At 42.0% G+C, this 17,146-nt stretch overlaps 1 protein-coding gene across 1 annotated transcript in view; it reads left to right on the top strand.

Moving 5' to 3' along the window:
- The window catches only part of pou6f2 (POU class 6 homeobox 2), a gene marked incomplete at its 3' end in the record, with an annotated part of 107,902 nt that extends 93,211 nt beyond the window's left edge, over positions 1-14,691 (top strand). Inside the window, exons 6-9 of the mRNA XM_080544307.1 lie at positions 75-284; positions 3,512-3,665; positions 7,908-8,076; positions 14,187-14,691. Coding sequence (XP_080400433.1) covers positions 75-284; positions 3,512-3,665; positions 7,908-8,076; positions 14,187-14,691 — 1,038 coding nt within the window. The remainder of the gene's footprint in view (positions 1-74; positions 285-3,511; positions 3,666-7,907; positions 8,077-14,186) is intronic.
- Positions 14,692-17,146: the final 2,455 nt, after the last annotated feature.

Below are 17,146 nucleotides of genomic sequence, written 5' to 3'. Positions count from 1 at the left end.
TCTCCTCTCTCCCCCCCTCCTCTCTCCTCTCCTCTCCCCCTCCTCTCTCTCCTCTCTCCCCCCCCCCCCGGTAGATAATTGGTACGATCCCGCTGATGCCCAACTCTGCAGGACCCTCCAGCCAATCAGGGGGCGGGAACCCAGCGCTGCAGGTCCAGCCAATCACGCCTCAGCTCCTGACCAACGCCCAGGGACAGATCATCGCCACGGTGATCGGCAATCAGATCCTGCCTGTCATCAACACCCAGGGAATCACGCTGTCGCCAATCAAGCCTGGACAGCAGGTAACCCGTTATTCCAACACTAACACACACACACACACACACACACACACACACACACACACACACACACACACAGTCAGTCACACACACACACACACACACACACACACATACACACACACACACACACAGATAAAAACACATTAACACTAGAACAGCCGTGCCTTTTCTACCTACTATAAGAGCCGCCCTGGGGGTCAAATGACCATAGTCTTTACAATGGGAAATTGCTATTTACACACAACGACCACTAGTTGGCGCATCTTGTAATTTAGCCTGCCTCCTACACAGGAAAACTACAAAATAGCTTCATACTAGCTTATCCTGATGTGATTTAGAACATGTAAGGATACTGGGTGGTAGAACACACATATCTAGGAAAAGTCAGGAGAGGAGGGTCCTGAAATTTGATCGAGTGCAAAAATATTTAAAAGAAATTACTCACAGGGTCAAATGACCCCACCCATGGCTGTTCTAATGTTAAGACGTGAAAACACATGAACTAGGCCCTACACTAACAAAAAACACAAACTGCATACAAGCTACAGTCGTAACTATGAACTACGAAGTGAGAAGTAGAAGCTGTTAGATTGAGCAATGTTGACTTATGAGAAAACGCAAAACCATGGAAGTCAAGCCATATGTTTTTCAAACGCCTTTGCCTTCACATCTAATGTCTAAACGCAACGTGAGAAGCTTCTCCTCTCAGAAACACAACTCTCAGCTGGAACGCTTCGTTGCTTCCAGTTGTTTGGAGGCAGTTGCTTTCGATAAAACCATTCACATTTGACTCTTTTGACTCTGGAAGTTGAGATTACAGAAGTGTGGCAGAGAGAAAGAGGGATAGTGCACCTGCCAAAACCTGTCAGGACTTTGATAAGATGATACGCTTCTTTTTTTCAGTAGCTAATCAGCAGCAGGCTTGTGTATCCTTACACTGTGTTGTGTGTAAGGTTGTGGGTGTGGGTGTGAGTGTGTGTGGGTGTTAGTGTGCCTGTGTGTGTGTGTGTGTGAGCGTGAGTGTGCCTGTGAGTGTGTGTGTGTGTGTGTGTGTGTGTGTGTGTGTGTGTGTGTGTCTGTGCGTGCGTGCGTGCGTGCGTGCCTATGCCTGTGTGTGTGTGTGTGTGTGTGTGTGTGTGTGTGTGCGTGCGTGTGCATACCTGCGTGGCTGCATGCGTGTGCCTCTGTGTGCAAGCGCTCGTGCGTGTGCCTGTGTGTGCCTGTGTGTGTGTGCGTGCGTGTGCCTGTGTGCGTGCGTGCACGTGCCTGTGTGCAAGCACGCGTGTGTGTGCCTGTGTGTGTGCCTGTGTGTGTGCCTATGCCTGTGTGTGTGTGTGTGTGTGTGTGTGTGTGTGTGCGTGCGTGCGCGTGCCTGTGTGCAAGCGTGTGTGCATGTGCGTGTGCGTGCGCGCGTGCCTGCGTGTGTGCAAGCGTGTGTGCATGTGCGTGTGCGTGCGCGCGTGCCTGCGTGTGTGCGTGTGCCTGCATGCGTGCGTGTGCCTGTGTGCGTCTGTGTGCCTCTGCGTGTGCGTGTGCCTCTGTGTGTGTGTGTGCGTGTGCGTGTGCCTGTGTGTGTGAAGCACCTGTCAGGCAGCCTCTCAGACTCTCAGAGTCTCTGGCAGTCTGCAGAGCCCCCGCAGAGCCAAACTGAAAACAACACTTTTCATCACCCCACTTAAAACTCAAACGCTACCTCCCTCTGTGTTCCTGCTTCTCTTCTCTCTCTCACTTCCGCTTTATTTCTCTCTCTCTCTCTCTCTCTCTCTCATCATAATCATGTCCCTTTTGTCCTTTTTGACCTGAACATGGTAGTAATTCTCCTTAATCAGAGATTTTAAAGGGAGTGTTTTGTCTTCCTACATTACAATACCACCACACTACAGATAACCCCCAGAAAGCAAAGAGAAGAGGTGTAGATGTACTTTATAGTCAATGTGAAGGGGGATTCTTTTCCTTCTCCTTTGGGGCTTGTGCACACTTAACAAAGACAGCAAAGGGAAAACAGAATAAACAACCCCAATGTAACCCCCAACAGAAATAACCCCAACTAACTCTTACACATTATTTTAAAAAAAACTTCTACAATGAACGATCTCACAGAGGAGGGACTTTTATACGTGTGACACCATGGAACGGTGTCCCAGATCATCACACCACACCACACTTCCTGAATGAATGAATGCATTTGTAATCATGTTTATGGGTTTTTTCCCGCGTACTTCAAAGAGCCCCGCCACTCCCTCCTGCACACGTCGTGATTGTTCCACGGGTATAATTTGCGCTTGTCAGAAATCGAAGCAGTCTGGAGTATTTCCAGTGAAGCTAGATAATTCTCCCCCGGCCTGTCAACGTTCTTGACAGTCGTGTGCGCATCACTGTTGACATCCCTCCGCCATACAAACAAGCACACGCCCCGGAGAGAAAATAATTAATAGCGCCGCGAAAGAGGATCGGAGGAGGAAGCCTATATAGCCTAGTTTAGGCGGGAGGGGGAACCTCGCTTTAAAGTGAAGATGTATCAACTTGATCTTGTAAGAGCAATTCATTTGAGGATGAAACATGAAAATACATCTTTTTTTTTTTTTTTTTTTCAGTTGCAGTCAGAGCCCATCGCTGTAATAGTCATAAATGATGTTCGATGCGGCGAATGCCGTGTCCAGATGTCTATCCTGCCGTTATTAGCGTTTCTTACCAGTCTGGTGACGAGAGGAAACATCCCATCATGGTCATGGGGGTGTTTTCTAAACTCCTGAATGGGAGGAAGGAGGATTATATGGCTCATAGCTAAAAGTGTACAGTTAGGTGAATGTAATACGAACAGACACTGTTCATCTCCTCTGTGTCCTATTACAATAGAACTCTAAGCACTGATGATATGATAGTCTAACGAGTGTGATATTCATAATTTATTCTGCGCTGTCAATCTGAATAGTTATTACCTTCATTTCATATGGATATGGTGTGTCGTTAAGTTGTTTGTGTCAAATCCAATTGACACAGTGCCACGGTGGATGTTTTGTTGCTTTAGACTTTGTCAATTAATGTGTGTGTGTGTGTGTGTGTGTGTGTGTGTGTCTGTGTCTGTGTGCGTCTGTGTGTGTGTGTGTGTGTGTGTGTGTCTGTGTCTGTGTCTGTGTGTGTGTGTGTGTGTGTGCGTCTGTGCGTGTGCGTGTGCGTCTGTGTGTGTGTCTGTGCGTGTGCGTGTGCGTGTGTGTGTGTGTCTCCAGCTGCCTCAGGTCCAGCAGGGTCAGACAGGCCCGGTCCAGACCTCCCAGCCCAGCCTGCTCCACCTGCCCCACAGCCAGAGCCCCCTCCGCCAGGCCTCCTCCTCCTCCTCCTCCTCCTCTTCCTCGGCTCTCAGCGTGGGACAGCTGGTCAGCAGTGAGTAGCCCCTGACACACACTGACACACACTAACCACACACTAACACACACTGACACACACTAACACACACTAACACACACTGACACATACTGACACACACTGACACACACTGACACACACTAACACACACTGACACACACTGACACACACTAACCACACACTAACCACACACTGACACACACTGACACACACTAACCACATACTAACACACACTAACCACACACTGACACACACTGACACACACTAACCACACACTAACACACACTAACCACACACTGACACACACTAACCACACACTAACACACACTGACACACACTGACACACACTAACACACACTGACACATACTGACACACACTGACACACACTAACCACACACTAACACACACTAACCATACACTGACACACACTGACACACACTGACACACACTGACACACACTAACACACACTGACACACACTAACACACTGACACACACTGACACACACTAACCACACACTGACACACACAAACACACACAAACACACACTAACACACACTGACACACACTCAGGGATAGATCACTTCTTTACACCTGATAGCCTGATGGTTTCTTACCCTGAAGGAAGTCCCTGGGCTAGGTGTAGTCCCTGGTAGGGAGTTTAAAGGTCTCCTCCAGTCTTCCAAATGTGTTTGTTTTGAAGAAAAATCATCAATAACTATTTTCTTTTCCCCCAAAGCCTCTCATAGTCTGCTTCTGTGCGTGTGTTTTCATAAACCATTCATATTCACATCCCTGATTTGCTGACAGCGGTCACTGCCTCAGCCCTTCAAACACAACGCTACACAAGCTAGCTAGCTAACACAATGGTGTGAAGCCACTCAAAGGTGTTTAGCCATTTATGAATCTTTCTTCAGTAAGACCAAATATAGTTATCCAAATAGTAGTGAGGTGTTGATGCACAACGATACATCTTACAGAAATGACTAATAATTTTTTGGGGTAAAAGGATGTGAAACATAATTTCCAAATGTTCTGTGTTTATTCAATATCCCATCGTGCACCTGTCACATATGCGTGTGACTGCCCTCTTTGGCCACATGGAAAATGTGAACACATACACATACATGCTACACTTTCTAATAGCGGTATATCCATGTAAACAAACAAACAGTAAAAGAGGTACATAAAGGCCAGCACTCAAGCTCAATTTTAGAAATAGCTTCGTTGTGGCCTGGGGTGGTCCAGGGGTCCAGCACCGCAGTCTACAGTGCACACATATGCCCATTCGAATCCGGCCCATGCCCTGCTGACAAGCCCTCTCTCTCCTTACTTTCCTGTCTGTCTTCACTGTATCTGTCCAATAAAATGAAAAATATGAGTGGGACTGCCCCACTCAGAAAAAATTACTTAAAAAATAAATAGCTTAGTTTGGACCAAAACAGCACAGCTCACTGACTGGTCCTGATCTCATTCCTTTATCGCTACTGATTTATCACGGCCGTCTAGCACTATGCCTGAAGAAGGTCTATGACTGAAAAGCTGGCAATAAATTAATGATTTTTGCACAGATTTGAGTGTTGCGGATACTGATTGTTTCACTCTATTTGATCCTCTACATCTCCAGCACCTCAGCTCAAGTCTGATAACAGATGAGTGGTGGTATTTACACTATTTCCGTCTCACACTTTTTGAAATCTCAAAACTACATAAGGCTACTGGACCTTTAAAGGATTTATTTCATCCTGAATATGTCAATTATTTTGTTTATTGGACTATCAAAGATAATACATAATGAACACAAGCTTGATTCGTCCCCTGCGTGGCCCTGAGGGAGACCCCATATAAATCACAGGGGCCGAGTCTGTCAACACAGAGGCGTCGTCTTAAAAAACCTCTGTTTTTAGTCTGATAGAATTTCATTCGTCACAGGCAATTCACCTAAACCGCAGCTGAACTCACACAAAGGTACTTCTGCAACTTAACTCTAAACTTAATTTAATCAAAATGGGTTTCCATTGATCAACTTGTTGCGGACACACGAGGAACGGGCTATTCATGCGTGGATTCATACATAATACCCTTTCCATTCTCAGGTCCATGTTATTACTCTGCCGTGGGTGCAGCTGATTACGTTTGCCCTCTGTGTCCTTGATCAAGCTAAGGCTTACAAACACGCTTTGAAAGGGTACACATGTTTCCTGATCAGACTATCAGACTGTAGCATACAATATGACGACTGCTTTATTCTGAATGAGGGGGCAGAATCCTTCAACTTATCAACGTTTTTTCAATGTCTGTTGAGTCTTTTCTTTGGAGCCTATTGAATACATACCACATTCACGCTTTTTTACATACATTCACGCTTTTGAACGTAAATGAACTCAACCTCATATATCATTTGTAAGCCTAATCTTCACATGGCATTGAAAATGACAGTAAAAAAAAAAACGTAAGGGGAAAAAAAGGAGTCCTCACACTGTTAGCTGTGAACGCCTTAAGATGGTCGTAGAAGACCAATGTTCCATTGAATTCAACATGGCTAAATAACTGAAGCCACTAAAGATACTATATGCTCTCGATGGGAGAGTGATGAGTTGCTCCTCAAGGTATATCTGATGAGGACAGAAGCGGTAAGAGTCCTATTTAGTCCTCCCCTCCCCCTCCTCCTCCTCGCCTCTGGTCCCACATCTCCCCCAACGTCTCACCGGTCCGTAGCACGCCACATACCGTACGCTACACGTCACTTATGAGGCTACGCCGCCCGGGCGAGATGGCAGCCCGATAGATTTTTCCTTAAATCCGCTTGGTGGATTCCTTTAATAATTCATTGATAATGACCAAGATGTATTATTCACAGGGCACCAACTTTGCTTTCGTAAGCAGGATGCCAGGTTTACCTGACATTGATGTACAATGTGAAATCACTTTTTATTAGCTGGGAAATTCTTCAAAAAATCTGCTTCAGGCAAAAGTTTTTTTTTTTTTTTTTCAAGTCGCCGGCTTAAATGCCGGTCCATAAAAAGCAGCTAGTTTTACAAACAACACCGCTGCATAAAGTGTATTCTTTCAGAACGGAGTTGGATGTCATTTTTTCTCTCTTTTTTTGTTGTTGAACGCTGGAGTAGTGAGTAGTGCACACAGCACAGTGGCTGTGTGTGTAGGCGTGAATTTACTTCGTCCCCCGAGGAGGAGGGGACGTATGAATGGGAATGATTCTCTAATATACATTCCAGAGACCGCTTTTATGTAGCAGAGGAGAGACTGTTTGCTTTCTGGCTGTTTTTATTCTCACAATGTAACAGGGAGAATGCCAAGAATGGCCAAGGCACCCCAGCAAAATAACCTACTGGAACCTTCTGAAAGGACGTGCTTTTATACTGAGGCTGTTTGTGTCCGTGTGCTTTATGTAGAGGCTCAAAAGAGGACGTTGTCATTGTTATGTTGGATGCAGGGCTTTCATTAGAGAGGAATGTATGTATAGTGTACCTATGTAGAGACATACGTATCTATGAATCCTCCTGTTAAATTTGTATGTGGAATAAACAACTGTAGAGAACTTCAGATTACTAATTGAGGGTTAGTACACTGCAAAAAGTAAATCTGAATGAAATATCTTAAATCAAGGCAATATATGCTTGTTTTTTGTCTGACTGCACTAGTTTTTAGATATATTTGACTTGTTTTAAGCAAATCTTGGCAAGTGAAATTTTCCCGTTCTTTTGGCAGATATATATTTCCCCCATTTTATTGCTGTTTTTTCTTGTTTTTGAGAGCTCTCTTTTTGTAGTGTAATGGTTAGCTACGCCACATACGTTGTATATCTCTGTAGTTTTCTCTGGTGGTCATCAATAGAAATCCCCACTGTCACAATACACAGGATGTATACACATATGATGTATGTATGTATGTATACAATGTTTACAATTGTCTGTATGTATATAATGTTGACAATTGTTCAAATATGATTTTTGTATCGGACCCCAGGAAGACTAGCTAATGTCATGGCATTAGCTAATGGTGATCCTAATAGACAAACAAACACAGGGAAATGTGACATGTATTCATTGTAGAATATGAGGTGAAGAGTTAATCATTTAATAGATGTCTGTCCTGCTGGAAGACCCATGACCTCTGACGGAGACCCAGCTTTCTGACACTGGGCCCTATATTGCACCCCAAAATAACATGTCTTCATTGTAGAATATGAGGTGAAGAGTTAATCACTTAATTTATGAATCCATCTGTGCTGTACTGTAGACCCCCAGACCGCCCCCAGCGAGGTAGACGGGGTGAACCTGGAGGAGATCCGAGAGTTCGCCAAAGCTTTCAAGATCCGGCGCCTGTCCCTGGGCCTGACCCAGACCCAGGTGGGCCAGGCCCTCAGCGCCGCCGAGGGACCCGCCTACAGCCAGTCTGCCATCTGCAGGTAAGAACCACACCAGGTGCACTGTCACTATTCGGTTGTTAAGTCGTGACGTGTTTCCGGGTCCAACGTTGGGCTGAGGCGCTCTCTTCGAAATGTGTCCCTTGTTGTATGAATAGATCCGAGTCTAAAAAAACGATTGAACTGTCATTCTACCGCTTTAGTACACTGGTACTCTGGTGCAGGGAATTTTTTATTTGGACCCGGAAATTAGACTTAACAACCGAATATCGTTAGCCTCATAGCATAATTGCCTACGTCATATTTTGGCCCAAATTGAGATATCTAACTCTCCTCTCCTAACACTGCTGATTCACTGTGCGTTATTGCCTCTATAACATCAGCCTATCAGAATGCTTGTTACATTCCAAAATCACTATCTGCCCAAGTCATCTCTTTGGCGTTTTTGACACTACATACAAAGATGGCTCGGCTGACCACAAGTAAAGCATGACTTAGGCAATTATGCTATGAGGCTAACGATATGAAACTGACAATCAATAAGTAGCATTGCTTACCATAGATATGGGAATACTGTTGCAATATTCCCATCCCTCCTATCAAGTTAAAAAACACTAAAAACAGCAGAACTGCTCATGGAGTTGATCACAATTACACATAATCTAAGATACCAAACTCATTGTAATATGAAAAGAATATACAGTAGGAACAGTGTTTTATCAGTATTCAAACAAATATTTCCTATAATGTGTACGATAATCAATCAAATCTACATCCGATGATACATCATGATAGGAGCTCTTCCCTGTCAGTATGTAGGCCAGTACTACTAGGCCAGAGGTACTAGATGCACTCTGCAGCGCTGTCTTTGAAAGTGCTTATCATCTCCTGGTGTCAATGACGTCCATCCATATTTCATGTCATACGTTAACACACATCATTAAGATATATGTAAAATGAATACATAATTGAAGACCATCCAGACAAATTAAGTTCTCATGTCTCTACATATTGTCCCCCTCCTCCTCCTCCTCCTCCTCCTCCTCCCTACTCCTCTTCCCTCTCTACTCTTACACGACAGCACACTTATGTAAAATACATTACCTCATGTACGGTATTACATGAAGCACTTAAAGCATTTAATAATTACTAAGGCCTATTGCCATTCACTCTATATTTGGCGTAAGACAACTTGACAGGACAGGTCTGTTAATAAGATTGTCGTGTTCTTCAGTGCCAGGAGGGAAATGTTTTTAGTCATAAACGGGGGGCCATTATATATTAATTAAATAATCTGAATGTTACTGGATATAATGTGTCACTTCCTTACCAAGGCTTTCCTTCCACTTGGTTAACTCTCGCAATAAAACACTCAACGAACCAGATCCATTAGACACACATCCATATCTAATCAGACAAAGCAACTTAGAGTTACAAGGCACAATTGTTATCCTAAAAGGTAAATACATTACGATATAATTTGTAGTTCTCAAACGGAAAGTACTGTATACTGACAATGGCTTTGTTTCTCTTTACGCCTGCATTTCACACTCTGCGTGGCTTATTTAAACCTGTGTGCGAAATCAATTGTTCTGAAAACATTGTCAAATGAAGTGTATGTTTAGCTATGACCTTATGGTAGCTAAATGTAATGTCACAGTCCCTCTTGTTTAGAATATGCTCACACTGCAGCGTGCTTTACGACTACAGGGGTGTTCTTCACTGTCAACACTGTTCAGCAGCAGGCCCTGTTATTCCTGTATTAATGTTAATGCCGTTCTGGAAATGCGTGCGGCTGGGCTGATGACCTGGCCTGTTCATGTGACACTGCTGCCATGTGCTTTTAAACATTTCATCGCATCAACATCAAACAGCCGATAAAATGAAGTGAAAAGGGAGGGGGGGGGGAGGGGGGTAGGGTTGTTAATGCGGAACAGCCCTCTCAAACTAATGTTAAAAAAATCAACACATGAAATATTTACAACCATGCATAATTCAGATATTTATAACATACATTAAAAGCCATTAGCTTCAAAAAATAAAGGTAATGTCTCTCCTTGGTGGTTTTATCAGTATTGTAATTTTTGGGGTCTGTATGACATCGGACATGACAGCCCCTCTGCTGATGTTTTAACTAGAGAGGTAGGCTTCGCGTGCTTTACTTTAGTTAACATCAAAGACAGACATGTAAGTTTCAGGAGACGAGGGGACTAGCCCTGGGAGCTCTGGGCCAGTAGACTGGCGCTCAGTGTAACAGGCAGTGACAGATGTTTCCATTTGTCTGATTCTGTTGCTCACTTTGTTAGAATAAAAAGCTTTATTAGCTTATCACAGACGCATCGACATCACATGAGGACATCATCAGACCAATGACCGCCTTTGGACCTGGTCTCATCACGACCGTGCTGTCAACATACAGGAAATACAAGCTGTCGTTCAACTACTGTTTTCTGATTCAAGGGTTAGGGTTACTCCCCCTTCCCACAAAAATTATGATTTATTCACTTGTCTGCTTTATGCCTGAAGAAGGTCTATGACCGAAAGCTTACAATAAACTACGTTTTGTTGCAGTGTTTGAGTGTGCGGATGCTGTTCTTTTGCACGAAATTATGATTTATGGCATGATTTCACAAATGCTTAAAACATAAAGAACATAATTTAAAAACTCCTCTCCTAGGCAGAGAACTGCAGCCAGGTCCAACGTCTCACTGTTCCCTTGGTGCCCGCCACGCATCGCCGCATGTGGATGTCTTAACTACTAATTTCTCGCATAATTCCTGAATGAGAAATGTGTTGCTGCCCATGTTTAAGCTGAATGGATTTACAACATTAATTCACAGTAAAACACAGCGCCACTGCATTAATGATTCATATATCATGACAGGAAACTGTTGTCCCTAATTTGCACATCAAATTAAGCAGAAACGTGCCTCGACATCCTCTGAATATATATTTCATCACATGCAAGTCTTTCTGTACCCAATGGCCCTGGCATGTTGAATTAAGACCCCGTACAACAGCTGTCCCCTGTATTCTCTACAGTCTAAACTGTTCCTGCAACTCACTCAAAAGACCCATCTTAACCATGTCTTCGTGATATTTCTAAAGGGTTAAATACAGTCGTCATCCTGTAGCCAGTTTGGCAATTCTCATTTTGGGACTACACTTAGAAAATGTTTATGCATGGCCTCAAAAGCTATTTTAAGAATGTGGGGGGAGAGAGGAGGGGTAACAGCTATACTGTAGATGTGTATTGCTGTGTTTCCCTGGTGGTTAGGAGCTAGGAGGAGTGTGTCCTCAGTCACTGAGGAGCTAGGAGAGCAGCTCTCGACACATTTTGGTGCATTTGGTTCCTGTTGATCCATGAAATGTCCTGTCTCTCTCCCTCTCCTTCTATTTACTAATGTATTCCTTCCAGTATGAGATTGTCCTCTCTCTGCTGTTTAAGAGGAGGGGGGGGGGGGTTATAAATAATACTACCCGTCACCAAGGAGGAAGGAAATGCACCAACAGTCCTTAAAAACACACAGAGAGAGAGAGAGAGAGAGATTTACATTTACATTTACATTTTTGGCATTTAGCAGACGCCTTATTCCAAAGCGACTTACAATCAATACATTTGAATACTAAGCATGAGAATCATCAGTCCACCAGTCGTAGCAGGAAGAGTAATCCAGCTCAGGCCCGGGGCCATTGATAGAAGGAAAAACCTTCTCCTATCACCTTCTTCTAAACCTAGTTCTAGTAGAGATACAGGAGAGAAACTCAGAACTACACAGATAAGTTAACCAGACAGATACGATAGCCAGACTGTGTTTACCACCTCAAATTAATACATTTATGCCCAGCCAAATCCATGTTTAGAGGTAGCTAGCTAACATTACATTGATCATACTCGTAAGACTTTTCACTTTTCAAAAGAAGGCCGGTCGAGAGAGGACGCTGGCGTTGCTTGTTTTCGCCGCTTCTCCGCACGAAATCTAGATATACTTGCAGTACACAGCGTAGATTGTCCTACAAAGACACTTAGATTTAGATTTAGTAATCTAAAAATGAATTAGACCCCTATACTTTATTTTCTTTCTTTTTTTTCTTTTTATTTTACTACTCGATCTTTTCAGTTTGTAAAGCGTCTTTGAGTGTCTAGAAAAGCGCTATATAAGTCTAATGTATTATTATTATTATTATTATTATTATACAATGCGAGGTCCCTACACAATTACACAAACAATTACACAAACAATTACAATTACACAAACAATTACAATTACACAAACAATTACACAAACAATTACAATTACACAATCAATTACAATTACACAAACAATTACACAAACAATTACAATTACACAAACAATTACAATTACACAAACAATTACAATTACACAAACAATTACAATTACACAAACAATTACACAAACAATTACAATTACACAAACAATTACAATTACACAAACAATTACACAAACAATTACAATTACACAAACAATTACAATTACACAAACAATTACAATTACACAAACAATTACACAAACAATTACAATTACACAAACAATTACAATTACACAAACAATTACAATTACACAAACAATTACAATTATACAAACAATTACAATTACACAAACAATTACACAAACAATTACAATTACACAAACAATTACAATTACACAAACAATTACAATTACACAAACAATTACACAAACAATTACAATTACACAAACAATTACAATTACACAAACAATTACACAAACAATTACAATTACACAAACAATTACAATTACACAAACAATTACAATTACACAAACAATTACACAAACAATTACAATTACACAAACAATTACAATTACACAAACAATTACAATTATAGGTCTTTGGCTTTACTTCCCCTACTGCTCTGCTCTATAACAAGCCGACTCACCACAAAAAAATGTCTTTCATGCATTTTTGGGGGGTTCCTGAGAGAGGGGGCGGGGTGGGGGGGGCTCAGAGGTGTCTGTCCACCTGCCAGTCAGATTCCATCAAAGGAGTGTGTCCGTCTGTCGGTCCAGGTCTTAGAGGGCCAGACAGGTGTTCCCTCCAGGTGTATCCCTTCAGCCAGACAGACATCTGTCTGGACGCTCATTACAGGCCAGGTATCTCAAACCACACTCTGACACTGACCCCCATTACCAGGCATGAGACAAACCCAGAGACTTTACCCCCCCCCCCCCCCATCAAGTCCATCATCTTCATCACATCCAACACAACACGCCATCTTCGTGTTCATCTCGCAGAGCACTGCTGCTGACATGGGTAGTTCACCCAAAGCTAAATGACTTTATTGAAACTGAGATATGTGATTCGGGCCTGAGATATACAGATACTCGGCCCTTACTGTAATCGTAAAAGTTCCTTATTTGTTAAGATATGAATCCAACAAGCCATAATTGTTGTTACTGTTCATACTTTTCTTTGGTACTATAAATAGCACAGTAGACGGAATTATAATTATGTTCACTTAAGCTTCATGCATCCATAAACTGTTTGAGATTGAATTCATATAACTTTTATAATTGTATTATAAAATTAATTGTATTATATATATATATATATATATATAATACATTGTATTCATATTAAAAATAGGATGGAGGGAATGGGAATAATGTTCAGTGCATCATTTGTTAACCCCTTTATACATTATACTTATTTCTTACAGATGATTTAGTAGTTAACTGATGTCATTTTAAAGGTTTAAAGTATATCAATGATCTTAAACTGCTTCGGCTCAGTGCCTGACGACAGTCAGGTGTTTGGGTTTGTCTTTGGTCCATTTCAACAATCTCTTCTAGCCAATGGCAGGGTCTCCTCGCTCCACCACTGCCTGTTCGGGACAGAGAATCACAAAACCACTGCCAACCCAAAAAACCAGGACTCACAAGTACTCCACAACATGATACCTACCACATGATACCCTTTCCACCAGCTAGAACTTGGAACTGTGAATGGAGTTGGAGTTTGATGGATGTGACCAAGGCAGGTGGTCAGAGTCTCTGTCCCCGTGGCAACTGGTCGAGGACACCCTTCCGGTTTCACTGAGGCAGGCAGGTTCTCCTCCTTTGGCCCAGCAGGGCACCTGAGTAAGACTCTTCTCTCTCAATTATTCTCCCCAGACACACCATCCTGAGAAGCCACTTTTTCCTACCACAGGAAGCCCAAGAGAACACTATAGGTAGCAGTCTGACAGGCAAACTGAACCCTGGCCTTTTATATCCTGCCAGGTTTGAGAAGTTGGACATCACACCTAAAAGCGCCCAGAAGATTAAGCCCGTTCTGGAGCGCTGGATGGCCGAGGCCGAGGCCCGGCACCGGTCCGGCATGCAGAACCTGACCGAGTTTATCGGCAGCGAGCCCTCCAAAAAACGCAAGCGGAGGACCTCTTTCACCCCGCAGGCACTGGAGATTCTCAACAGCCACTTTGAGAAGAACACGCACCCCTCCGGACAGGAAATGACCGAGATAGCCGAGAAGCTGAACTATGACAGGGAGGTGGTCCGCGTCTGGTTCTGCAACAAGAGGCAAGCCTTGAAAAACACGATAAAGCGGTTGAAGCCCGACCTCGGCCCAGGTGCGTCTCTGGACCCTCTCACCGATTCTCTAGAGGAGCTCCCGAAATGAACGACGGAGGAAAAAACACTTGAGGAAGTTGAAGGAGGAGGAGGAGGGAGAGCCCTGGTGGTGGATGAGCCAAGCGGAATGAAGACTGAGAAAATGTTCCTCTCCTTTTTATAAAGTCAGCTGGATGGACAGTTGTGACAGTTTGCAAACAAAAATTATGTGTTGTCAGTGATTACCACAGTTATTTAAGATGACCTTGGCGAAAACCAAAAACAAGAAAAAATAATATCTGAGAGAATTGTACAGTGTGCTGTTTCAAAGAGTTTAACAAATTCTGGCCTTCTTAGACCAGAGTCTTGTCCAAATTTGGGTTTCCATTAGGGAGAATTTTAGTGAAGAGATCATACCAAAATCAAAGACAAAAACACTAACTACTTACCAAAGTCTGTTGCATCTGAATACTAAGAATAATTTTTTAGCGTAAATGTGTTCTAAATTTTTACATTTGTACTGGCAAAAAATCTAAGATATATGTGTGAAGGTTGGGTATACGTTCTATCTTTGTCTCACTTCATTTTACCTCCTGGGTTTGTGTGTAAATATCGACAACTATCTGTAGTATCTTCAAATTGAAACCACAGTGTCAGAGTTCTCTTTTAAAACCTTGTAAATGCATTGTTGCTGTTAAATAATGGCATAATGTCGTTATCTGTCTCAGATTATTTTATCATCTGCAGCTTTTTCAGTCACACAGTGTAAACTTTATACAACTTTTACAGGTATTTATTAATAATAATTTCACGAGATGTTTTGAAGGAAGAATATCGAACTAAAGGCTGTCCAGATAACGAAGGGCTGCTCAGCAGCTGTCTATAGAGGTTCTGTGTGTCCGACTAAGGACATGTCTGGAGCTAGGTCATTCTGTTGCCAAAGCCTGATAGCCAAAGAACACATTACTTCAGCTCAAGGACATATTTCAGAATATTTTACCTTGGTATTTTTTACCTATTTAGTTCTTTTAATGTGCCTACATTCATTCTTTTTTTTCTCCTTTCTTTTCTAATGTGTTTTTTTTTTCTCTGGGTATACTGAGTTTAAACTGCTGTACACAAAGGCCAACAGAATGCCAAATAACGTTTTTGCTTTCTAAAGGAAAGCTGTCTGTTGAAAAAACACCTTTTTATTGCAATATAGAAAATGTGTCGGGCTGTGTGGGTGTTTCTGCTCATGGTTGTCTGAAGTGCGTGTCTAGTTTGTTATATTAACGGTAACATAACCTCCCCTGCATGCTTCACATTAACCCATTTGAAGGAAGTTGTACTTGTATGTAAGAAAGCAAAACACAAAAGGCAGCCTAGGACTAAAAACAGGAATCACATTCATTTAAGTGTCACACAGATAGCGTCTTTTATTTTATTTTTGACCTCTCTTTAGTGTAAGGATTAGAGTATTCAACCATTGTTTGTTTGGGTGTGGCCTCCATTTCTGTTGCTGATGATCAAACTGCTCATTTGAATCAGTTACAAGATTCTCTCACACTCATAATATTAGATAATATTATGTGTTTTTTCTTTTATCTGTTCTTTTTTAAATATATATAGAAATGTGGGTACAACGGAATTCTTCACAATGATAAAGTTAATTGTTATAGCTTTGCTTGTGCCAAACCATCTGAAGTCCATAAGACATCATGTCATAGTCCTTTGTAAAAAAAATATTTTTGAACTAGCAATCATCATGCTTTTTGTGTTATCGATAAAATGATTAAACAGGGTGTCATTATAACGTTCAGCTCACACTCACATGCAGGTGTTGTTTATATAATCAAACCCTCCACATTGAGGATTGAATTCATCCATATTGTTTGAGCATTGCTGTGTCAATACAACCACTGTCACTGTGTTGAATTTCGTCATTATAAATAACAAAATTGCCCCCATCATGTTTGAAATGTTGAATTAATATGAAATCTCTCGAAAAGAGATAAAGGCGGAGAATAAGTGGCAAATGTCAGGATGAGTGAACTTTAATTTGCTGCAATGTTTTTTCACGTCTGTGTGTCTGTATGTGTTTCCTTCAATATCAATCTGCACGTCACATTGGTTGACTCTCCGTCTGTCAGTCTCCTGTCCATTGCTGCAGCCTCAGCAACACAGAGTGCACCGCATACACTTACCCAGGCTTACATTACAGGGATATGCATTCATTGATATAATAATAATGTACTGTATATTCACGGTGGCATAGAGCTTATACAGGCTTCTAAAAACATACATTAATTGTCTCTCTTATAGTATCCGTTTATGACTTGTGTCTATTGAGCACATTCCCCCTGATTTAGAACGATTATCCTAAGTGATTATTGTAATATTCATATATATTATTAATAATATATTATAATGTTACATATTATGTAAGAACAACATTATTATTATGAACAAACATTATTAACTATTCTAAACAGTGTTATACTATACCCGTTTGGATATAGCAACTCAACAGTTCAGTTATGTGT

Source organism: Nansenia antarctica (assembly GCF_963989245.1).
Source record: "Nansenia antarctica genome assembly, chromosome: 13".
NCBI lineage: Eukaryota > Metazoa > Chordata > Actinopteri > Argentiniformes > Microstomatidae > Nansenia > Nansenia antarctica.
This window is presented reverse-complemented; position numbering and strand designations above follow the sequence as displayed.